General features: G+C 43.2%; 1 protein-coding gene across 4 annotated transcripts in view; it reads left to right on the top strand.

The window, feature by feature from the left end:
• Positions 1–26,653, top strand: part of ADGRG6 (adhesion G protein-coupled receptor G6) — a 259,254-nt gene that overhangs the window by 186,049 nt on the left and 46,552 nt on the right. For all 4 annotated transcript variants that reach the window (XM_069769188.1, XM_069769187.1, XM_069769189.1 and 1 more), the window contains 7 exons: positions 821–886; positions 6,867–6,923; positions 7,356–7,489; positions 7,653–7,767; positions 23,233–23,294; positions 25,451–25,658; positions 25,877–26,042. In XM_069769188.1, the coding sequence (XP_069625289.1) occupies positions 821–886; positions 6,867–6,923; positions 7,356–7,489; positions 7,653–7,767; positions 23,233–23,294; positions 25,451–25,658; positions 25,877–26,042 (808 nt within the window). The remainder of the gene's footprint in view (positions 1–820; positions 887–6,866; positions 6,924–7,355; positions 7,490–7,652; positions 7,768–23,232; positions 23,295–25,450; positions 25,659–25,876; positions 26,043–26,653) is intronic.

Here is a 26,653-nt window from a genome sequence, read left to right on the forward strand (position 1 = left end):
CAGTGCGTGCAGAAGTACCCACACCCGCCTGCTGCCATTCCTGAGCAAGCTCGGCACTGCTGGTAGTCCGATCCCGCAGCTGAAACAGTTTTAAGATACGGTCCTGGCGTTTGCTGGTCTTTCTTGGGCGCCCTGGAGCCTTTTTGACAACAATGGAAGCTCTCTCCTTGAAGTTCTTGATGATGCGATAGATTGTTGACTGAGGTGCAATCTTTGTAGCTGCGATACTCTTCCCTGTTAGGCCATTTTTGTGCAGTGCAATGATGGCTGCACGTGTTTCTTTAGAGATAACCATGGTTAACTGAAGAGAAACAATGATACCAAGCACCAGCCTCCTTTTAAAGTGTCCAGTGATGTCATTCTTACTTAATCATGACTGATTGATCGCCAGCCCTGTCCTCATCAACACCCACACCTGTGTTAATGGATCAATCACTAAAACGATGTTAGCTGCTCCTTTTAAGGCAGGACTGCAATGATGTTGAAACGTGTTTTGGGGGTTAAAGTTCATTTTCTGGGCAAATATTGACTTTGTAAGTACAGTAATTGCTGTTAAGCTGATCACTCTGACATTCAGGAGTATATGCAAATTGCCATTAGAAAAAATGAAGCAGTAGACTTTGGAAAAATTAATATTTGTCTCATTCTCAAAACTTTTGGCCATGACTGTACAAACTTGCTTGTTTTCACATGTATTATTGATTTATGAAATAAAAATGACATTAAAAATTAAAATGACGGTATCCTTTTAAAGATTGATGCAAAATTCAGAATCAGAAATCAAAAGACTCTATTGTTGTTATTTTCTTTATTCTTCCAGTGTTACACCCGTAAATGATGGAAATAGACGCCGAACTAGAGATGTGTCGTCAGTCATTGATAACAGGTGAGTAGAATGAGTAACATATGAGTTCTCTGAACTGGGATGTCCGTTGGTGGGTTATTAAATAGTAATTGGTTCCACAATAAATACATACTATTAGAGCTATCAATGGAGATACAGTAAAATTAACAATTCAAACTTTTTCCCATAAAGGTCTCTATACATTATTTTTCCTATTTTTGTGTGACAACTGTTTCCCTAATAATGAATTAAAGTATAAATAGGAACAATTTACATTAATATTGCCCATGGTGAATGTGGGTGTTCCTATCACTATGAAAAAAAAGTGGTCTGGATTTGTAGCTCGCGTTCTTTAATAGGAATGAAGGTAGCGCAGAATAGGGAAGAAAGGATGTATGCATCTGGATGCTCATATGACCAGAAAACTGATTATAGTTTTACCATCTTCTATTATGTTTAAAAAAAACTTTAGCCCACAATCTCCTTTAAAGGGGTGGTCCGAAGTCCAAAGTAATTTTCCTCCTCAATCCCTATCTATTTAGTGCCATAATCTAAGAAATTTTGTAATGTACTTGAATTAAAAAATCCCTATCCTTTCCTAACCACACTAACTGCTTTTCCATTTTTTTAAAATCACTTTCTCTTTGGTGACGCTTTGTTTGAGTATCCCAGTGCATTCTCAATACTCAAATGGAGTGTCATCAGCTGCAGAGGCTGCCGTCACTGCCGCAGTATCTGCCCCTTCCCTGAAATGAAGCGTCATCAATGACTGGGCTGGTCCCTGTGCAATGTGCACTGTGCGATGTACAGAAAGACAGTGTGCGCTCTGTTGCCGGCTCAGATCAGCAGTAACGAGTCAGCAACAGAGTGTGTTGTCAGCAGGTACGGACTGGGGCTGAAATTCAGCCCTGGCATTTGAAATCACACAGGCCCATGTTGTCCCCGTCCTCAAGCACCAGATGGGATATATTACTAATATTACCCTGGATGGAGGAAGGGAAGATTTTCTATGATATCAATATGTCTACTGGGCTACTGGGGTAAGTGACGGAGTCAGCAACTTTGTGCTCATTCACAACTCTTAACAGTATGGGGATCTTGAGAACACCAATTCAGTTAACAACATACAAGGCAGCCCATGACCAGACAGGCCTTTCTGGCATTTGCCAGAATTGCCAGATGGCCAGTCCGGCCCTTGTTGTCAGAATACCTAACTTGCAGAGACGAGCGTTGCCCCTGCAGGTGACAGCAGCCTCTTCCCCTTAAGAAGCTACGTTTAAGAAACCCAGCACGAACTGGGATACCCAAACGAGGCGTCATGAAAAAGTCATTGAAAATAAAATAGAAAAACAGACAGTGTATTTAGGGAACAGTGTGTATTTTTAATTCAAGCATATTAGAAAACAGTTTAGATTATGGCACTAACTACCGTAGATATATGGATTTAGGAGGAAAATTACTTTGGATTTCGGACCACCCCTTTAAGGTCAAATGTTCAATAATGCTAAGATCACATTTATGTAAACATCAAATGGTGTCAGAAGGTAAATGCATTTACCTTAATCTCCTTTTAATTAAAGGTGGGAACACTAAATATGTGTTATTTATGTACAGTAATAGTTTCTAGGTAATTAAAATATCATAATGGGTTGTACAAAGGTGGTATTTTGTGGGAAGCCCTAAGTGCTATACACTGCATTTGTATATGATGTGGGCCTCTGGCCACAAACAATCTCGAGCTGTCAAAACAAAGGAACATATATTTGATGGTGGTCCCTTTAATATACAGCTTTGATTATAGTAACAATGTAGGATTTATTATACATCTTGTTATTTAAATAAGGATCATTTGAGATCACTCAGAACGGCTTGGAATCAGCTCTGGGCAATGGCAATATTTATTTGGGCTATAATAGTAACAGCTGCACTGTGTAATGTGCTGCTGTGAAATATACCATGTAATGTATTCCCATAAATAATGTAATCATTGTTTTTATGGATTGTATGTACATAAAACCAATAGTTATTGTTACTGGGGGTAACATACCTACATTGTAATGCAATTGTTATATATGAAACTTATCAAATTTTACTTTTGTCACCTCAATTCACCTTTCCTTTACCAAATAAATTATCTCTGTAATGAGAATTATATATTGGCTAATATAGCAATTATTCATCTTTGATTCTTTTTTTTGTCTGTCTGGCATGCATGTGCATTTTTTATTTCATTTTTCATAATTTTATAGTATTAAAAAATTGATAACAAATTATCCTGATCCTCATAAATTATGTTATGATGAGAGCCGGACATATTCACAGAACTAACATCCACACACACATACGCACAAATACACATACACACACATAAATGCACATACAGATAAACACATACACACACATGCACAGGCATTCATACACACATACAGTGGGGCAAAAAAGTATTTAGTCAGTCAGCAATAGTGCAAGTTCCACCACTTAAAAAGATGAGAGGCGTCTGTAATTTACATCATAGGTAGACCTCAACTATGGGAGACAAACTGAGAAAAAAAAATCCAGAAAATCACATTGTCTGTTTTTTTAACATTTTATTTGCATATTATGGTGGAAAATAAGTATTTGGTCAGAAACAAACAATCAAGATTTCTGGCTCTCACAGACCTGTAACTTCTTCTTTAAGCGTCTCCTCTTTCCTCCACTCATTACCTGTAGTAATGGCACCTGTTTAAACTTGTTATCAGTATAAAAAGACACCTGTGCACACCCTCAAACAGTCTGACTCCAAACTCCACTATGGTGAAGACCAAAGAGCTGTCAAAGGACACCAGAAACAAAATTGTAGCCCTGCACCAGGCTGGGAAGACTGAATCTGCAATAGCCAACCAGCTTGGAGTGAAGAAATCAACAGTGGGAGCAATAATTAGAAAATGGAAGACATACAAGACCACTGATAATCTCCCTCGATCTGGGGCTCCACGCAAAATCCCACCCCGTGGGGTCAGAATGATCACAAGAACGGTGAGCAAAAATCCCAGAACCATGCGGGGGGACCTAGTGAATGAACTGCAGAGAGCTGGGACCAATGTAACAAGGCCTACCATAAGTAACACACTACGCCACCATGGACTCAGATCCTGCAGTGCCAGACGTGTCCCACTGCTTAAGCCAGTACATGTCCGGGCCCGTCTGAAGTTTGCTAGAGAGCATTTGGATGATCCAGAGGAGTTTTGGGAGAATGTCCTATGGTCTGATGAAACCAAACTGGAACTGTTTGGTAGAAACACAACTTGTCGTGTTTGGAGGAAAAAGAATACTGAGTTGCATCCATCAAACACCATACCTACTGTAAAGCATGGTGGTGGAAACATCATGCTTTGGAGCTGTTTCTCTGCTAAGGGGCCAGGACGACTGATCCGGGTACATGAAAGAATGAATGGAGCCATGTATCGTGAGATTTTGAGTGCAAACCTCCTTCCATCAGCAAGGGCATTGAAGATGAAACGTGGCTGGGTCTTTCAACATGACAATGATCCAAAGCACACCGCCAGGGCAATGAAGGAGTGGCTTTGTAAGAAGCATTTCAAGGTCCTGGAGTGGCCTAGCCAGTCTCCAGATCTCAACCCTATAGAAAACCTTTGGAGGGAGTTGGAAGTCCGTGTTGCCAAGCGAAAAGCCAAAAACATCACTGCTCTAGAGGAGATCTGCATGGAGGAATGGCCAACATAACAACAACAGTGTGTGGCAACCTTGTGAAGACTTACAGAAAACGTTTGACCTCTGTCATTGCCAACAATGGATATATTACAAAGTATTGAGATGAAATTTTGTTTCTGACCAAATACTTATTTTCCACCATAATATGCAAATAAAATGTTAAAAAAACAGACAATGTGATTTTCTGGATTTTTTTTTCTCAGTTTGTCTCCCATAGTTGAGGTCTACCTATGATGTAAATTACAGACGCCTCTCATCTTTTTAAGTGGTGGAACTTGCACTATTGCTGACTGACTAAATACTTTTTTGCCCCACTGTACATACTGTACACATACATACACGCATACACAGATATAAATACGTATATACATACACACATACACACACACACATATACGTACACATATATACACATACACACACATATGCGTACACATACATACAAATACACACACACATATGCACACATACGCAGGCATACATACACACACGTACATACTGTACACATACACGCATACACAGGCATAAACACGTATATGCATGCACACACACATACATACACATACACACACATATACGTACAAATACACACACATATATATGTACACATGCACACACACGCAGGCATACATACACATACATACTGTACACATACACGCATACACATACATACACATACACACACACATATACGTACAAATACACACACACATGCATGCACATACAGATAAACACATATACACACATACAGTGGAGAAACTGAAAAAAACTTAGGGACATGGGTCAAAACAGAAAATAGATAAGGACAATATGAATAATAAAAAAATGCCTTTATTAAACAGTGAATGGCAACAATAGTCCCTGTATGCTAGAGTGCCCGCACACAAATGTGATAAAAAATGAAGAACAATAAAAAAGAAGACAAATGTGTACAACATGCAACATATACTTAGTATGAACGGATGGCCTATAAGCAGCATGCAACACAGGATCAGCCGCAGTGTCAGGAGAATAGAATAATAATAAAAGGTGTAAATAGAGATAATGCATATGACCTGAGCCTGTTACCTGGAGGTGGTCTAGTGGTGGTCCCCGGTTCGAGGTGCGGTGCACACCCCAAAAAACTATGGTTGATATTCAGAGATGGATTCCCTCTCTATTTAAATGATCATGTCCACTTTTTTTGTGACATATACAGTACACACATACACAGACATACACACACATTGCTACATACCTTTTACATTTTCTTTAAACATTTATCGTATGATCACTAAACCCTTTCAAGACCTGGTGATTATTCCTTTTTGTATCCTGGTCACTTTTTTTAAGAGTCATAAATTCTTTAGTTTTCCATCCACATAGTCATATGAGGGCTTAGTTTTTGCAAAATGAGCAGTGTTAGCCAGTAGATAGAAAAATATTTAGAATTGAGAGTCCTCAGTGGTTGATACCTTTTAATGGCTAACTGAAAAGATGGTAACAGATTGCAAGCTTTCGAGACTACATACGTCTCTTCATCTTCTTCTTTCCCCCCTTTTTTTTTTTTATAGTATGTTGTGCATAAATATGTGACTCTTCAGAATTTGTTTTAGTCTGTACCTGATGAAGAGACCTGTGTAGTCTCGAAAGCTTGCAATTTGTTACCATCTTTTCAGTTAGCCATTAAAAGGTATCAACCACTGAGGACTCTCAATTCTGGATTGCAACACTAATTTTAGCCTATGATATACTGAAAAATGGCAAAAACTTCTAAATGGGGTGAAAAGGTAAAAAAAAAACCTGTGACAAGTTTTTTACCGTCGAAGGAGCTGTATGAAGGTTTTTCTGTAGTTTTCACTGATTCCACTTTGGAATAGGTTTGACACTTTTATTGGTTTTTAGAGCATTTTTATGGGGGAGGGATCAAAACCAGCAGTTCTGGCATTTTAATTCATTTTTCTTTTTGGAGTTTAACCTAAGGCAACACTTCAGAGGAGAACTAAGATGATAGCCATTTGGGCCTTCAGCCGGCCCCCAGCTGCTATGGTAACCCTTCAACTCCCTGCAATTGTGTCATGGGAAGGGAGAGCTATGGGATCCAGTGTGCTGTGTATGAGTGCTGCAGCAAGCAGACCATATAAATGCTGCTGTCAGTTACTAACTGCGGCACTATATAGTTCTGCGCAAGCTCTGATCACTGCTGCTAGAAGCGGATGCTGGCTGTGAAGCACAGCAGGCATCTGCCCAGTATCTGGTGGGTTCAGCTCCACACACAGATTTCTCACATACTTTCAATATGACCAGCTAAATCATATTTTGCTTTTAGTTTTCAGAGCAATCTTGCAAGATTTCCCAGAAGTCCCGGAGACAACAAAAATGAAAGGTAAATTTACAAGTGGAATGGGTGTATTTTCATGTCTAAGGGTATGTGCACATGTTAAGCATTCGGTGAAAATGAACTTTATTCTGCATGGCACCCTTCATATATGAGAGACCTGGAACTGTTTGCACAAGAAGAGTGGTCCAAAATTTCAGGTGAGAGGTGTAAGGAGCTTGTGGATGGTTATAGGAGGCGATTGATTGCAGTTATTTACTCCAAAGGGTGTGCAGCCAAATATTAAGTTGAGGGTGCCAACAATTTTGTCTGGACCATTTTTGGAGTTTTGTGTGAAATTATATGCAATTTGCCTTTTTTTCTCAGTTTTTTTGTGTGTGCTTTTCAATACACACAAAGGAAATAAACATGTATATTTATAGGAATCACTTGAATCCCCAAAGTTACTTATCTCTTGACCATGTCCTATGTATTTTGCAGTTACTATATCTGGGCCCTTCTCGTGTATAACAATAGTAATAACATTGTTTTGGAAAAGGATGATATATTAAAAAGGATTAATGGAAGCTCCCACCCTGGTCTGACCCTTCAGGCAGTTGAAGTTTTCCGAGTTGGTAAGTGGATACAGCATGCAGGTCACGGTGAGATATGACACCCATAGACTCCCATTTACAAATGATGTATACTGTGCAATTTGTATAGTATTCACCATCCCATAAAAGCAATCCTGCTACAATATCATTGACAAATCTCGCTCATTGTTTTGTTTTCTGTTAGAACTTTGTGAACAACAAGAAAATCCACATTTATACATATGGCCGCAAACAAATCCAACAACAACTGCATTTATACTATGTCCAAAAAATTCTGGATACACAGCATCAAGAACATGGTGAGACTTTTGAGAACTTCTCTAACAAAGGGCCAAATGTGTGTATTTTTCTATAAAGATCTTAAAGGGAATCTGTCACAAGGTTTTTGCCACCTAATCTAAGAACAGCATAATGTTGATATGGAGACCCTGATTCCACCATTAAATCACTGTAGTTTTGGTAAAATTACTGTTTTATTGGTTTGATTTTTATCACTAGAGGACTAGTAAACCTGCTGCCATGTGGTTCTCTATATTCATGATTTTTGTATAACCCTGCCCCACCACTGATTGGCAGCTTTCTGCTATCAAGCAGACCTAACTGCGGAACTTAAATGGTTAAACGGCAGCAAATGGCGCAATCTCTGATCACTGCTGTTGGAAGAGGAATTATATCTACCGTATATTGACATTAGCCTCACTGTACAGTTAGATTATATAGCTTGTAGTGATTGGAGACATACTCCACAGATTAAACCTTGAATGGTATTGACTTGAAAAGGTACAATAAATGGTTGTGTAGCTAATATTTCAGTATAAATCAGATTCATTCTGCTAATGCAATTTTATTAGAGAAATACTTTAATTTAAACTATGTAGTGTAATGCATAAAGTGAAATAAGGAAGAGTTTCAAATCAATTGTTCTTTTTCCCCTTTATGACCTTGGGCACATCCATATGTCCAGGATAGCTGGTGCCTACCAACCTTGGATGATGATGATATGTCATGGCGATTTTGTGTGCACAGAGGCTGTGCGCGAGAGTTCACTGCATGGTGTCAGCTGATTCTGACAGCTGACACCCGGCACTCAGTGTAGGAGCGATGTCGGCACTCAGTGCAGGAGCGGTGCCAGCACTATTGCTGACACTTTAACCCCTAAATGCTGCAAATGATATCGACTGCAGTATTTAGCAGACATGCAGAGGGAAGGAACACCCTCTGCTCTCCGATCGGCAAGCCCGCGATCATTGTCATGGTGACCTGATGTCATCATGATGACACCCAGGTCACCAGAGCTAGCAAACTTGCTACACCATGCTCAGATCATAGTGTAGCAAGTTTGTCTGTCAGTGCAGCACTGAGAATTTGTAAAGCTTAGCAAGGCTTCTGTTTTGCTATGCTTTACAAGCAACCAGGTGGCAAAAAGTGAAAGTCCTATTGTGGAACAGAGTAAAAAAGTAAAAAAAATGTGAAAAGAAATAGTAAAAATCTAAAAAAACACAAAATAATAACAAAAAATATATATATTGAACCCATAAATAAATATTCTTTCTGAAAAAAAAAGTACACATATTTGGCATTGCGGCGTCCCACTAGTTACCCCTTTAGTGAACACCGCAAAAAACACTAAAATAAAAAAGGAGGTAAAAAAAGATGCTTTGTCATGATACTGCTAAACAAAAAGTAGAATAAAAACATGATATAAAAAAATTACGGTAAATAAATCTAGTATCTCTGAAAGTGTCATCTTATACTGCAAAAAACAAGCCGCCATACAGCTCTATCAGCAGAAAAATCAAAAAGTTATACTTCTAAAAAAAAGCGATGCAAATAAATTATTTTTTCTATGAAATAGTTTTTGTTGAATTGCTTTTTTGTTAATTCTTCCCCCCAAAAATCAGAATAGAAAGCGATCAAAAAATGTTATGTGGCCAAAAATGGTATCAATAAAAACATTAACTCGTCCTGCAAAAAACAAGCCCTCTCATAACTCTCTTAGACAAAATGTGGAAAAATTATAGCTCTCAAAATATGGTGATGCAAAAACTAGGCTTGGCAAAAAAGTGCTTTTAGTGTTTGACAGTAGATAAACAGAAAAACCTGATATAAATCTAGTATTGATGTAATTGCGCTAACCAGCAGAATAAAATCATCTAATTACTTATACTACATGAAGAACGACATAAAAATAAATAAAGCCAATTCTTCACCTGCTGTTGATTTGTTCATTCTGCCTCCCAAAGGTTTGGCTCACATTTACACATTTATCTTGTGCTCTGCGCTGAGCACTTACACCAAGGTTTCCATGTAAATCTCTGAAATACATGACCTAGGCACGGTTGACTCCCCGTGACTCCCTAGACCTTTCTTGAATAACCACACCACACCCGTATTTTTGGATAATAACGGCCACAGCAGCCAATTTATTATTAATATTAATAATCAAAAGACCCTTGGTGAGGCCCTCGAAGAATATATCGAAACATTTCCACGGACACATGTTAGAACCGCTGACTTTTCCCAATAACACCTTTTTTCCTTTTCCATTTTGGTCCGTCTTTGATCTCCTAATCCAAAATTCCAACCCCCCTTTTGTCTTTATAATGTCTTCGGCTAGTATGCCCCCCGCTATGGCCTTGCCTGGTGCTACCAGTTCCCCTACCCTCATAGCTCCAAAGAATGCAAGTGAAAAGGCCAACCTAAACAGGCCAGTCTCAAATTGTGTCCTGCACACCACCTCTAACTGCTTTCCTAGTTCTTCTAACATGCCGAATGACACCGGCCGCCTGCTGTCCTTTCTAACCCTTCCCTTACGGTAACCTTTTATGGCCTGTCTGACTAAAAAACTCTTTGTCAAATCAGCTCTGTTTCTCAGCTTAAAACCAAATGCTAGTCCTGCAATTAGTTGACTAATTTTTGCCGCTGACCAGCTATCATCTGAGGCCCGCCTAATTCCCATCAATAACACCCCAATCTGTTCCTCCTCTGACAACTCCTCGCTCCCACGGCCTAGCCATTGTTCCCACTGCCTCCACAACCGCCCATGCGCCGCCCACGTGCTACTTGTTACGGATGACTTGATCAGCGGTTCGGCAGCCCTGATGCCACGCTCCATAGTCCAGGAGGGCAGGGTAAGCCCTCTTCTTCTGCTTCGGGGGCCAACGCCCGAAACCGCTGCCACTGAAAACGAGAAAGTGCATCAGCGATCGAGTTAAATTCTCCTGGAACATGAGATGCTGTAATATGAGCATTGATAACTAATCATTCCAACACCAGCTGTCTCAATACTCTAATTACTGGCGGCGAGGATGCGGTGATATTATTTATGGCCATGACCACTCCCATGTTATCGCGCTTAAACCTAACCTTTCGGTTCTTCAGCTGATCTCCCCATAATGTTACCGCCACCAGGATTGGGAAAATTTCCAATAATGCAATGTTTTTTATCAGCCCTGAGCGCACCCATTCCTCTGGCCATGTGTTGTGAATTCTGTGGCTGAATTCACTCCTGTGGTCACAAGTGGTACTGCAGCTTCTGAGCTTCCTCCCTCAGGTGTTCTGGTGAGCTCGTTGGCTGCTTTGTTATTTAACTCCGCCTGATTCTGTCTTCCTTGCTCCTTGTCAATGTTCCAGTGTTGGATCTGAGCTTCTGGATCTTTCCTGTGGCCTGCTGCTCTGCTTAGATAAGTGCTTTTTTGCTTTTGTTGCTACTTTTTCTTTCCAGCTTGTCAATTCGTTTTGCTGGAAGCTCTGAGACGCAAAGGGTGTACCGCCGTGCCGTTAGTTCGGCACGGTGGGTCTTTTTGCCCCCTTTGCGTGGTTTTTTGCTTTAGGGTTTTTTGTAGACTGCAAAGTTCTCTTTGCTATCCTTGCTCTATCTAGAATATCGGGCCTCACTTTGCTTAATCTATTTCATCCCTACGTTTGTCTTTTCTTCTTGCTAACAGTCATTATATGTGGGGGGCTGCCTTTTCCTTTGGGGTATTTCTCTGAGGCAAGTCAGGCTTGTTTTTCTATCTTCAGGCTAGTCAGCACCTCAGGCTGTGCCAAGTTGCATAGGTAGTGTCAGGCGCAATCCACAGCTGCCTTTAGTTGTGCTTAGGATAGGTTCAGGTATGGCGGTCTACAGAGATTCCACGTCTCAGAGCTTGTTCTATTATTTTTGGGTTATTGTCAGATCACTGTATGTGCTCTGATTGCTGGCACACTGTGTCACTGGATTGCCTACATAACAGTACAAGGAGCCAACCTAATGATTCTCAATAGAGTGAAAATAGAAGTTCTGACATCATTTTTTTTTCTCAGCTCTGTGTTCAGTCTTTTTTTTCCCCTAGACATTTGGGTGTTTCAGGACACAGGTGTGGACATGGATATTCAGGGTCTGTGCTCTTCAATGGATAATCTCGTTACAAATGTACAAAGGATTCAAGATACTATTGATCAGAAATCTATGTTAGAACCAAGAATTCCTATTCCTGATTTGTTTTTTGGTGATTGAACTAAGTTTCTTAATTTAAAAAATAATTGTAAGCTATTTCTGGCCTTGAAACCTCATTCTTCTGGTAATCCTATTCAACAGGTTTTGATTATTATTTCTTTTTTGCGCGGCGACCCTCAGGACTGGGCATTTTCTCTTGCGCCAGGAGACCCTGCATTGAGTAATGTCAATGCGTTTTTCCTGGCGCTCGGATTACTTTACGATGAGCCTAATTCAGTGGATCAGGCTGAGAAAAATTTGCTGGCTTTGTGCCAGGGTCAGGATGATATAGAAGTATATTGTCAGAAATTTAGGAAGTGGTCAGTACTCAGTCTGTGGAATGAATCTGCGCTGGCAGCTTTCTTCAGAAAGGGTCTCTCTGAGGCTCTTAAGGATGTCATGGTGGGTTTTCCTATGCCTGCTGGTTTGAATGAGTCTATGTCTTTGGCCATTCAGATCGGTCGACGCTTTTGTGCGAGCGTAAATCTGTGCACCATTTGGCGGTATTGTCTAAGATTAAACCTGAGCCTATGCAGTGCGATAGGACTATGACCAGAGTTGAACGGCAAGAACACAGACGTCTGAATGGTCTGTGTTTCTACTGTGGTGATTCCACTCATGCTATTTCTGATTGTCCTAAGCGCACTAAGCGGTTCGATAGGTCTGCCGTCATTGGTACTGTACAATCCAAATTCCTTCTGTCCATTACCTTGATATGCTCTTTGTCATCGTATTCTGTCATGGCGTTTGTGGATTCAGGCGCTGCCGTGAATCTGATGGATTTGGATTATGCTAAACGTTGTGGGTTTTTCTTGGAGCCTTTGCGGTGTCCTATTCCGTTGAGAGGAATTGATGCTACACCTTTGGCCAAGAATAAACCTCAGTACTGGACCCAGCTGACCATGTGCATGGCTCCTGCACATCAGGAAGTTATTCGCTTTCTGGTGCTACATAATCTGCATGATGTGGTCGTGTTGGGGTTGCCATGGCTGCAAACCTATAATCCAGTATTGGATTGGAACTCTATGTCGGTATCCAGCTGGGGTTGTCAGGGGGTACATGGTGATGTTCCATTTTTGTCTATTTCGTCATCCACTCCTTCTGAGGTCCCAGAGTTCTTGTCTGATTATCAGGATGTATTTGAAGAGCCCAAGTCCGATGCCCTACCTCCGCATAGGGATTGTGATTGTGCTATCAATTTGATTCCTGGTAGTAAATTCCCTAAAGGTCGATTATTTAATTTATCCGTGCCTGAACACGCCGCTATGCGCAGTTATGTGAAGGAATCCCTGGAGAAGGGACATATTCGCCCATCGTCATCACCACTGGGAGCAGGGTTCTTTTTTGTAGCCAAGAAGGATGGTTCGCTGAGACCGTGTATTGATTACCGCCTTCTTAATAAGATCACTGTTAAATTTCAGTATCCCTTGCCATTGTTATCTGACTTGTTTGCTCGGATTAAGGGGGCTAGTTGGTTCACTAAGATAGATCTTCGTGGTGCGTATAATCTGGTGAGAATCAGGCAAGGAGATGAATGGAAAACTGCATTTAATACGCCCGAGGGTCATTTTGAGTATCTAGTGATGCCGTTCGGACTTGCCAATGCTCCATCTGTGTTTCAGTCTTTTATGCATGACATCTTCCGTGAGTATCTGGATAAATTCCTGATTGTTTACTTGGATGACATTTTGATCTTCTCAGATGATTGGGACTCTCATGTGAAGCAGGTCAGAATGGTTTTCCAGGTCCTGCGTGCTAATTCTTTGTTTGTGAAGGGATCAAAGTGTCTCTTTGGTGTGCAGAAAGTTTCATTTTTGGGGTTCATCTTTTCCCCTTCTACTATCGAGATGGATCCGGTTAAGGTCCAAGCCATCCAGGATTGGACTCAGCCGACATCTCTGAAAAGTCTGCAAAAATTCCTGGGCTTTGCTAATTTTTATCGTCGCTTCATCTGTAATTTTTCTAGCATTGCCAAACCATTGACCGATTTGACCAAGAAGGGTGCTGATTTGGTTAATTGGTCTTCTGCTGCTGTGGAAGCTTTTCAGGAGTTGAAGCATCGTTTTTGTTCTGCCCCTGTGTTGTGTCAACCAGATGTTTTTCTTCCGTTCCAGGTCGAGGTTGATGCTTCTGAGATTGGATCAGGGGCGGTTTTGTCACAGAGAGGTTCTGGTTGCTCAGTGTTGAAACCATGTGCTTTCTTTTCCAGGAAGTTTTCGGCTGCTGAGCGTAATTATGATGTGGGCAACCGAGAGTTGCTGGCCATGAAGTGGGCATTCGAGGAATGGCGTCATTGGCTTGAAGGAGCTAAGCATCGCGTGGTGGTATTGACTGATCATAAGAACCTTACTTATCTCGAGTCTGCCAAGCGCTTGAATCCTAGACAGGCCCGTTGGTCGTTATTTTTTGCCCGCTTCGATTTTGTGATTTCGTACCTTCCGGGCTCTAAAAATGTGAAGGCGGATGCTCTGTCTAGGAGTTTTGTGCCCGACTCTCCGGGTTCATCTGAGCCGGCGAGTATCCTCAAGGAAGGAGTCATTGTGTCTGCCATCTCCCCTGATTTGCGGCGAGTGTTGTAAAAATTTCAGGCGAATAAACCTGATTGTTGTCCGGCGGAGAAACTGTTCGTCCCTGATAGGTGGACTAGTAAAGTTATCTCTGAACTTCATTGTTCGGTGTTGGCTGGTCATCCTGGAATCTTTGGTACCAGAGAGTTAGTGGCTAGATCCTTCTGGTGGCCATCTCTGTTACGGGATGTACGTACTTTTGTGCAGTCCTGTGGGATTTGTGCTAGGGCTAAGCCCTGCTGTTCACGTGCCAGTGGGTTGCTTTTGCCCTTGCCGGTCCCAAAGAGGCCTTGGACACATATTTTGATGGATTTCATTTCTGACCTTCCCGTTTCTCAAAAGATGTCAGTCATTTGGGTGGTCTGTGATCGCTTTTCTAAAATTGTCCATCTGGTGCCCTTGGTTAAATTGCCTTCCTCCTCTGATTTGGTGCCTTTGTTCTTCCAGCATGTGGTTCATTTGCATGGCATTCCTGAGAATATTGTTTCTGACAGAGGTTCCCAGTTTGTTTCAAGGTTTTGGCGAGCCTTTTGTGGTAGGATGGGCATTGACCTATCTTTTTCCTCGGCTTTCCATCCTCAGACTAATGGCCAGACCGAACGAACCAATCAGACCTTGGAAACATATCTGAGATGTTTTGTTTCTGCAGACCAGGATGATTGGGTGTCCTTTTTGCCGTTGGCTGAGTTCGCCCTTAATAATCGGGCCAGCTCGGCTACCTTGGTCTCTCCATTTTTCTGCAATTCTGGGTTCCATCCTCGTTTCTCTTCAGGACAGGTTGAGTCTTCGGACTGTCCTGGTGTGGATTCTGTGGTGGACAGGTTGCAGCAGATCTGGACTCAGGTAGTGGACAATTTGACCTTGTCCCAGGAGAAGGCTCAACTTTTCGCTAATCGCAGACGCCGTGTGGGTCCCCGACTTCGTGTTGGGGATCTGGTTTGGTTATCTTCTCGTCAGATTCCTATGAAGGTTTCCTCTCCTAAATTTAAACCTCGTTTTATTGGTCCGTATAGGATTTCTGAGATTCTCAATCCTGTGTCTTTTCGTCTGACCCTCCCAGACTCCTTTTCCATACATAATGTATTCCATAGGTCGTTGTTGCAGAGATACGTGGCACCTATGGTTCCATCTGTTGAGCCTCCTGCCCCGGTTTTGGTGGAGGGGGAATTGGAGTATATTGTGGAGAAAATTTTGGATTCTCGTGTTTCTAGACGGAAACTCCAGTATCTGGTTAAATGGAAGGGTTATGCTCAGGAAGATAATTCCTGGGTTTTTGCCTCTGATGTCCATGCTCCAGATCTTGTTCGTGCCTTTCATGTGGCTCATCCTGGTCGGCCTGGGGGCTCTGGTGAGGGTTCGGTGACCCCTCCTCAAGGGGGGGGTACTGTTGTGAATTCTGTGGCTGAATTCACTCCTGTGGTCACAAGTGGTACTGCAGCTTCTGAGCTTCCTCCCTCAGGTGTTCTGGTGAGCTCGTTGGCTGCTTTGTTATTTAACTCCGCCTGATTCTGTCTTCCTTGCTCCTTGTCAATGTTCCAGTGTTGGATCTGAGCTTCTGGATCTTTCCTGTGGCCTGCTGCTCTGCTTAGATAAGTGCTTTTTTGCTTTTGTTGCTACTTTTTCTTTCCAGCTTGTCAATTCGTTTTGCTGGAAGCTCTGAGACGCAAAGGGTGTACCGCCGTGCCGTTAGTTCGGCACGGTGGGTCTTTTTGCCCCCTTTGCGTGGTTTTTTGCTTTAGGGTTTTTTGTAGACTGCAAAGTTCTCTTTGCTATCCTCGCTCTATCTAGAATATCGGGCCTCACTTTGCTTAATCTATTTCATCCCTACGTTTGTCTTTTCTTCTTGCTAACAGTCATTATATGTGGGGGGCTGCCTTTTCCTTTGGGGTATTTCTCTGAGGCAAGTCAGGCTTGTTTTTCTATCTTCAGGCTAGTCAGCACCTCAGGCTGTGCCGAGTTGCATAGGTAGTGTCAGGCGCAATCCACAGCTACCTTTAGTTGTGCTTAGGATAGGTTCAGGTATTGCGGTCTACAGAGATTCCACGTCTCAGAGCTCGTTCTATTGTTTTTGGGTTATTGTCAGATCACTGTATGTGCTCTGATTGCTGGCACACTGTGTCACTGGATTGCCTACATAACAGCCATGCTGCCGCGCACCACTGCCCCTGACAGTAAGCTCCAAAACCATGACTGCCCGCTGCATCCGTGTATAATTCCATATCCGAATTACAACATCCCCCTTCCATCAACAAGGAAAGCCCATTGTACTTTTCTAAAAATGTGCCCCAAACCGCCAGATCTGCCTTGTTATCTGCCGTCAGTCGCATATAATGATGCGGCGATTTTACGCCGGCCGTCGCCGCCCCCAATCTCCTCGTGAATATCCTGCCCATTGGCATGAATCGACATGCAAAATTTAAACTCCCCAGCAAAGACTGCACCTCCCGCAGCTTCAGTTTTTTAACTTTCCTGGCCCTGCCTATTTCCTCCTTCAGGGCTGCCACCTTCTCTCCCGGGAGACAACACTCCCACCGTATAGTGTCGATCATGGTTCCCAGAAAAGAGATACACGACGTTGGGCCGACAGTTTTTTCGGGTTCCAATGGCACCCCGAACTCCTTAGCAACCCCCTGCAAACCTTTCAAGATGGTACCGCACACCTTTGATTGTGCCGGACCTACACACCAAAAGTCATCGAGGTAGTGGATCAACGATCCCAATCCCGTGATATCCTTCACTACCCACTCCAGGAATGTGCTAAAGGCTTCGAACAACGAACATGACAATGAGCATCCCATTGGCAAACACCTGTCTATGAAATACTCCCCCTCCCAATAGCACCCGAGCAATCGCTGACTCTTCGGGTGCACCGGCAGTAGCCGAAAGGCAGCTTCTACATCCGTTTTTGCCATCAGCGCCCCCTTTCCGCATTTTCTTACCCAATCTAACGCCAGATCAAATGATGCGTATAGCACCGTACATAACTCCGGATCGATGACGTCGTTGACGGACTTACCACGAGGATATGACAGGTGATGGATCATTCGGAACTTGTTCGGTTCCTTCTTTGGTACAATGCCCAATGGAGAAACCACCAAGTCCGACACGGGTGGGAAACTAAACGGACCCGCCATCCGGCCCATCAGCACCTCTTTATCAAGTTTCTGCTTTACAACTGCCGGGTGCTGATAAGCCGGACAGAGATTCCTCAGCTTCCGTGGCGTTTGGCACGCCGGTGAAAGGATAACAAACCCGTCCTTGAAACCTTTGCCTAATAAGTCCGCTTTTTCCCTATCCGGGTATCTACTTAGATAAGGGAGCATCGCGTGTAGCTTGACCGGTGTTTGGCCCTTGACCATGACTGGCTCCTCACCCCTTACCACCGTACTTCCTGGGACACCTATTGGCCCCATGTGCCGATCCCCCACAATTGGAACACGTGTGCCTGAATTTACAGCCTGTTCCGAATTTGTACTGTCCCTCGTTGAATTGCCAGCAGAGCCCATGTTTTTGATTACCGCCCCGACCTTGGAAGTTCCCCCCTGCCATGCTTCCCGTGCTGTATCCTGTATGGCCGGCGCCACCGGCCCCTCCCTGAAAGGGCATCCAATGTCTGTGATTCTGAGACATAATCCGAAGCCTCAGGCCAATATCTTTTTGATCCCATCTCATAGATGGTCGCATGGCCTTGCGCTGACGAAACTGTTCGTCATACCGCAGCCAAGCTTGACCCCCATATGCCTTGTAAGCCTCCCCAATGGTATCCATGTAGCAAAACAATTGCGAGCAATTTTCTGGCGCCTTTTGCCCAATGATGCTACCAAATATCACAAAAGCATGCCACCAATTTGTAAACGTATGCGCCACCGTAATTGTTCGCTCCTCTTCTTTCCTCCCTCCATCCCTTCCTTCCTAACTTTGTGCTCAACCTCTCTACAGGTAAAAGCGCGAAAATGTCCACATACTCATCCCTCCATATTTTTTCTTTCATCTCTTTCTTAAGATGCATACCCAAGTTACCCGTAAAACAAAAATATATATCCCCCCGCGCCATGTCATCTAACTGCCCATAGTCCTCATCCCCGGCTGCCGCCGACTCGGGGGCCCTGTTTATATCGTCTCCACCCCCAGCGGCACAAGGCCACAAGTATGGGCTCGTCCAAGCTGATAGATGCCCAGGCCCGCGTCCCTCAAAACGGTCCATTCTGTCTGCCAGACTCGCTATCATTGCCCTCGTTTCCCTTGCGGTGGCCTCCAAGGACCCTAAAATAGTGGCTACACTATCCATCTGTGATCCCTGGCTCCCCCCATCCACTAACAATGGGCCTGCATCTGGGTATGATGGAAACATGGATTCATAGTTACCAGGCCGCATGGGAGTCATCCTCCCCCCGGCCACTGTGCTCCTGGAATCCTCCTCGCCGTTGCCGTCGCTGTCCGCGGCCAGGGATGAGGGCCATGTTGCTCCTTGCGACCAGCGTCCGTCCTCCGCGCGCTCATCTCCCGTTCTTTCTTGGCTCCCGTGGCTATATTGTGTGGTGGCCACCCTTTCGCTAGTCCTGTTCCCCTGCCTGGCTCTGCCCTGGGTGTTCTGCTGGTGGCTCTGCAACCCGATGCATGGCCCTTGCTGCCTGGGGGTGCTCACCATCCTGGGCCGTCGCCGTCTATTTACGCTTGCCCACCGCTCCCTCGAAGGGCTCCTTGTCCTGCGCTGCTGCCCCCTTACTAGCATCTCCATGGCCAGCCTTTCAGGGGGCTTAGTCTTGCGAGTTGTTCTCCTCCCCCCCCTTCCCCCACGGGCATCTGGCTGGACGGCCCCGGATTCTGCCTTCTTTCAACAGGCACCTCGCTGGGCAGCCCGCTTCCCTGGGGCCTTTGAGAAGGACCCCGGAAACAAGATGGCGCCGCCCATGTGTCCTGGCTCTCCTGCCTGGCTGCGGGGGGAACGCTCACACCCCTGGCTGCTTCTGCTGCCTGAACTACCACCGGAGGCCTCCCTGGGGATCCCTGTCCCTGCTGCTGCGCTGCGATGGGTCTTGTGGCCTCCCTCCTCCGCCCCCCGTCGGCTCCGGACCACATTCTCCCTGCCTTTCCTGCCCGGCGGAGCATGCAGCATCCGCCGCCCGACGCCTGCTAGCCGGCGCACTCCTCCTGCCGCTGCTACCCTCTGCGCTCCTGCTGCGGGATCCTGCTCTGCCCTCACTACTGCGCCCCAGACCTGCCCCACCAGCTGGCACCGAGGACTCCCCACTACCACCGCTCACCCCCAGGATACCTTCCGCAATGCTTTCCAACCATCCTGGGGTGTGAGCGCTGGCAGCCGCCTGGAGCCTGGCGATGACGTCCATGCCGGTAAGATATGTCCACGGGATGGGAGAGCTCGGTGTGCCTGCGGGCGGGAGAGGAGCTTGCTTGCTGTCCGGACGTCCTGAGGGAAAGAGGGTCCGGCCCCTCCTGGCGTCCTCTTTTAACCCCTCGTGTGCCCCCCCTTTTCCTCATCCTAGTCACTTCCCCTATGTCACTTCCCCTTTGCTTAATCCCCTACTACTTCTCCCCCTCCCCCCCCGCCGTCCCACTGCCTTTTTCTTAACCCTCCAATTATCTCCGTCACTTGCAACCTGCCCCGGTCATGGCCCCCTCCTTTCGGACCCTCCGTGCCTTATCCGGGGGTTACTTGATTCAAATGCAACCCCTGGCTGAAAATTCCCTGTAATGAGGCAGGTGGAGACACTGTTGATGCCGTCTGACCTTTGATCTGGCAGTGTCCGTCTTTTTAGGTAAGCATAAAGACACGGTCTGCCACAGTTTTATACACTTCTGGAAAAAAGGACATCGTGGAACAAAGGCCAGTGTGAATCAAGAGTAACTCTGCTGCCTCATTATAGTGAATGCATCCTTTGGGGGTTTCATCTGAATTACATCACTCAGAGATTTAGATGGAAACCCAAAAGTAAGTGTTCAGCATCGCAAAGGTTTAATATGATCCCAAACGTTATGTAAAATGCTCCCAATAAAAGCTTCACTCAATCCACAAAAAAATCCACCACGCAGGTCCATCATCTGTCAATGGAAATATTGGGGGCCTCCATGTTACTGGCAGCACAAAGGCTCTGGAAAAGCAAAATGGCTCCTCACCCTCAAAAGAAATTCAGCAAATTCTGCCCTCTCAAATCCAAATGCCCCTCCCTTCTGAGCCTCACAGTATGCTTAAACCACATATAGCGTCAACATGTTTGGCATTTCTGTAGCTTTGAGAGCCCGCTTAATATATGGGTGTGTGTCTCCAGAAGCATGAGCTGGGCAAAATGTACTGGTCACTACAAAGTACTGTTCACTACAACATACCGGTCAGAACAATGGCAGTTTGCAATTTTCACTGCTGCTTGTTTCTGGAAAACAACCATGGAGTCAAAAGCATCACTATACCTGAAGATAAATTCATGAACAGGTATCATTTCCAAAATGGGGTAACTTGAGGGGGGATTCTGCTTTTCTAGCACTTTGGTGCTCTGTATATGGAGTTCGCAAACTATTCTAGGAAAATCTATGCTCCAGGTGGCAAATAGCGCTCTGTCCCTCCTGAGTCTGGTCGTGTGGCTAAGCAGTACTGTACAGCCACATATGGGGGATTTCTACATTCAGCAAAAATTGTGGGACACATTTTGGTCCTATTTTTACCCATTTCCCAGTGCGAAAATGCAAAATCTGGAACTAAAACAAAATTTGTGCGGTAGGCATGTAATTATTTTTTTCTTCACTGCCCAATGGTATAAAATTCTGTGACCCACCTGTAATACCAATATGATTACTGCACACATAGATGAATTCGTTGAGAGGTTTAGTTTTTAAAATGGTGTCTCTTATGGGGGTTCTGCTGTTTTGGCACCTCAGGGACTCTGCCAGAGTGACATACCACCCTCAAACCAGTCCAGCAAAATCTGAACTCCAATATGGGGCTTCTTCCCTTCTGAGCTTTGCACTGTGCCTCAAAATAATTTTTAGACCACATATGGGGTATCAGCATACTCATGCGAAATTGCACAACAAATTTTGGGCTCCCTTTCCTTCTGTTAAAATGATGAAAACAAAAAATTTGGGGCTAAAATAATTTTTCTGTGGGAAAAATGTGATTTTTTTTTTTTTAATTTTAACGGATCTAGTTTATAAACTTCTGTGAAGCACCTGAGGGTGCAAAGTGCATTTATCTACATTCCTTGGGGGGTCTAGTTTCCAAAATGTGGTTACTTGTGGGGTGATTTATATACATCAGGGGTTTTCCAAAAGTGAAATGACACCCTCAGAGCATGCCATCAAAGTCTGCATCATAAAAAATCACTCCTTCCTTTCTGAGCTCTACCATGCAACTGAACAGTAGTTTTTCCCCACATATGGGGGAGAAAATTGCACACCAAATTTTTTTCGGTCCAGTTTCTCCTGTTACCCTTATGAATAGGCAAAAATTGGGACTAAAAAAAACATTTTTTGTGGGAAAAATGTGATTTCTTTTTCATTTTCACCGTTCAATGTTATAAACGTCTATGAAGCACATGGGGGTTCAAGGTACTTACCATAAATCTAGATAAGTTTACTGAGGGGTTTAGTTTCCAAACTCGTGTCAATTGCAGGCGGTTTCCACTGTGTAGGCACAACAGGGTCTCTCCAAAAGCGACATGTGTTCGCTAATTATGCCAGAAAATTCCTTTCCTTCCGAAGCCTGCTGTGCACCCAAACGGTAGTTTTCCCCCACATATGGGGTATAGACATACTCAGGAGAAGTTAAAAAACAAATTGTATGGTGCAATTTCTCCTGTCACTCATGTGAAAATGCAAAATTTGGGGCTAAAATACATTTTTGTGGGAAAGATTAGATTTTCTTTATTTTCATGGCTCAAGTTTATACATTTCTGTGAAGCACATGGGGGTTCAAGGTGCTCACCACACAGTTAGATAAGTTTCCTGAGGGTCTAGTTTCCAAAATGCTGTCACTTGTGGGAGGTTTCCACTGTTTAGGCACATTAGGGAATTTCGAAATGTGACATGGCGTCCGCTAGTTATTCCAGCAAATTTTTTGCTGTTGTCAAGTAGACGTTGTGGAAAATGTTATTATTAACTATTTTGTGTGAGATATCACTCTGGTTTAAGGGCATCATAATTAAAAGTTTGAAAATTGCTAAATTTTCAAAATGTTTGCAGATTTCATTTCTTTTTACACAAAGAAATGCAAGTCATATCAAAGAAATTTTACCACTATCCTGAATTACAATATGTCATGAAAAAACAGTCTACGAATTAGTGGGAACCATTTAAGCGTTCCAGAGTTATTACTTCATAAAGTGACACTCGTCAGAATTGTAAAATTTGGCCTGGTCATGAAGGTGAAAACAGGCTTGGGAGTAAAGGGGTTAATGGGTTGTTTCATATAGAATCCCCCTTCCATATACCCCTGCAGGGTGTTTGAACTTCATAAGGGAAAAAAAACCCTGGCTGACTGCAACAGGGTTTGCAGTTTATCGGCAGCTTCTCTTTTGAAACAGGTTTTCTCTAATAAACCCTTTTAGAAAAGGATAATATTTTCAAAGGATATTTTATTTAATGTAACCTGTTAAAATATGTCTGGATGTCTGCTTTATTTATTTTCAAGGTGAATTACGTCTAGATTATGAACGTTCTATTGGATGATAATACCAATTTACCTGTAGTACGTTTTTTTTTCTTTGTAGCTATTTGGGACAACACAACTATACTTCTTATTGGGGGCCGCCGGATCTGAGCAACTGTACGGGTAAGAAAATGAGCAGTTTTAATAGGAATAATACTAAAACCAGAATTAAAACATTGCTCCCATTTTTCCTGCATAGATGTTACAAAACTTAAGCTTAGAAGCTTGCTGCTGATATTTATACATGAAACACTATTAAACAGCTTGACATTTAGGTGATTTATGCTTTATAGCAGCTGTCTATAATCCTTTATAGGTTGCAGTAGACACCAGCTTATATGTAGTCACTGGTCTACATGGCACCTGGAAAGTATTTCAAATTCCACTCAGCGCGAGTGTGGGTGTGTGTTCATCCCTCTCTCCTGTCTGCAGCGTCCAGTCGCTTTCCATAGGATCACACAGTAGGGAGTGGTCAATGCAGATAGGAGAGAGGGATGAGAGCACACCCACAATAACACTTGCTTGCTCTGATTAAACAGGCATTGCTAATAAAGCTAAAGGTACCTTCATACTCAGCAACTTTACAACGAGAACGACAATGATCCGTGACGTTACAGCGCCCTGTATAGCGATCTCGTTGTGTTTGACACGCAGCAGCGATCTGGATCCCGCTGTGATATCGCTGGTCGTAGCTAGAAGTCCAGAACTTTATTTGGTCATCAGGTCGGCGTGTATCGTCATGTTTGACAGCAAAAGCAACGATGCCAGCAATGTTTTATATGGAGCTAACAACCAGCGAGAACGATAAGTGAGTCGCCGTTACGTCACTGGATCACTCCTGCATTGTTCTGGAGCTGCTGTGTTTGACGTCTCTACAGCGACCTAAACAGCGACGCTCCAGCGATCGGCTCGTTGTCTATATTGCTGCAGCGTCACTGAGTGTGACGGTACCTTTAGGGAAGGTTTATGTAATATTGATTGTGGTGCCAAATGATGCATGTAGCCTTTCACCAAGAAGCCCTCATTTGCATATTAAATAAACCTGTTTTGCTGAAAAACTAAAAAGTGAGATAAGTGCACTATAAGGATGTATAAGTAGTTAATTTGAGATTTGGGGTTGACAAAATTCCTTTAAGAAAAAACATATAAAATACAGTTATTCGGTGTTCATTACCACCTAATTAGATGCAGACTGCAAGTAATCTCCCCTTTAGTACGCTGACTAAACAGGTTGTCCACTACTAGGACAACCCCTTCTTAAACTAAATGTTCGGCCCTGATACAATAATAAAGCCCTCCCATGCCGGAGTCGTTCCCACGGTGTCGGCACTCGCTGTCCCTGGGACTGTGATGGGGTGTTGTGATGCCAGCGCCCAATCAGCTCTGGCGTCACTGTCTCTGCCTTCGTACAAGCTGAACATGAAGAGGAAGCCAGAGCTGCAGCTCTTCATGTTCAGTTTGTCCAATGGCGGAGACAGTGACACCAGTGCTGATTGGGTGCCGGGCATTAAGTGTCGTTCCTGCGCATCACAGCCCCAGGACCGCGAGTGTTGACACCGCTGGAATGGAGATGGCATGGTAGGTGAGTTTAGGCTTTATTATTTTATCAGGGCTGTATATTTAATTTAAGTAGTGGTTGTCTTAGTAGTGGTGGACAACCCATTTAAGCTTGTGAGGCTCCAAGCAGTACATCACATAGTTGTTGTAAAAAGTTTAAACCCAGCACCAGATAAAAAAAATCCAATAAAACTTTATAACTTCATTAAAAAATGTAGTAGAGGAATACTACATGTTTCATGGCAGTCAGACTCTTAGATATTTCCTGATATCCTTTATGACTTGATTACAAATGTAATACTGGCATACTGTTGTTTGTGTCACATTTTGAGTCAGACTCTTAGTCATACAGGCTGTAACTAACAATCTGACTTTTAACATGTCAGACCAACAATATGCCTGTATCACATTTTTAATAAAGCTATACAACCTATGACTAAGAGTCTGACTAAGGCGAAACGTTTCAGAGACATCAGTATGCCTGTACAACATTTTTAATAAAGCTATACAACCTATGACTAAGAGTCTGACTAAGGCGAAACGTTTCAGAGACATCAGTGTGCCTGTACAACATTTTTAGTGAAGTTCTAATAAAGATTTTTGAATATTTTTATCTGGTGCTGGATCTAATTTTTTTTTACTATGGCTATATAAAGATTTGCAACTTTTAAAAGAATTTAATTTCCTAAATCATATGGACTAAGCAATGTATAATTTTACAGATAATGCTGAAGATTTGGCCAATCTGTTAAATCTTACTGGGAGCGGCCAGGAGCTAACGCAGGAGAAAGTTAATGATGTCGTCAAAACACTTAAGAAAATAGTGAATGATGCAGCTGACATTAATGCTGACCTGGGCTCAACTGTTGTCACTGTGTTTTCCAATATATTAAACAGTTCAGACAATGTATTAGCGACATCCTCTTCTCAGTAAGTACCATATTTCTTAATATTTCATTGATTTATCAATTAGCTATTCATGGAGTAATACAACAGTAGTGATGACTTAGCTAAAATCACAACAATTCTTACCTTTCTTAATGCAGATTACACAAATAAAGTCTTCATAATGGATACAGATGTTAGTGAATGGCAATTATCTCATATTTTCCTAGAGCTTATGTCTTCTGTTATTGTGTTTATTTCAGAGCGCTAAAGACAATAGAAGCTCTAGCTTTAAAGATTCAGTTCCCAGGACCATCTGTCAGCATTGTGTCACGAAACTTGTGTTTAGGAGTTTCCAAAGTAAATGCTACCTCGTACAATGGCTCATCCTTCAGCGTTGGAGCTCAGAGTAACAGTTCCGATTTTAAGGTATAGTGAACTGTGAGTTTTTACAATTAACATAGCAAACACTGCACACACGCACATGCACAAGCACACACATATAAGTATATATCTATATGTGGAAATAGAAAACATTCGAGTGCGGCTCAACAGGACTGGATTTTCTTTTTCTTTTTCAAAAGAAAATATAGGGTCATGAGTAAGACTGCTTAGTGCACTCGAAACACGTTGACTGGGTCATGTCGACCATGTCAATTTTTCTTTTGTATGCACTATATTTTCTTTTGAAAAAGAAAAGGAAATTCCAGTCCTGTGACCATTCTTGACTGGCCCATCCAGATCTAAACCCAATTGAGCATCTCTGGAGAGAACTGAAAATGGCTGTCCTCCAATGTTCACCATCGAACCTGACGGAACTGGAGAGGATCTGCAAGGAAGAATGGCAGAGGATCCCCAAATCCAGGGGTGGTAAACTTGTTGCATCATTCCCAAGAAGACTCATGCCTGTCCTAGCTCATAAGAGTGCTTCTACTTAAAACTGAGCAAAGGGTCTGAATACTTATGACCTTGTGATATTTCAGTTTTTCTTTTTTAATAAATTTGCAAAAATTACTTCATTTCTGGGTTTTTTAAGTCAA

The sequence above is a fragment of the Ranitomeya imitator genome, chromosome 5 (genome assembly GCF_032444005.1).
Source record: "Ranitomeya imitator isolate aRanImi1 chromosome 5, aRanImi1.pri, whole genome shotgun sequence".
Taxonomy (NCBI): Eukaryota; Metazoa; Chordata; class Amphibia; order Anura; family Dendrobatidae; genus Ranitomeya; species Ranitomeya imitator.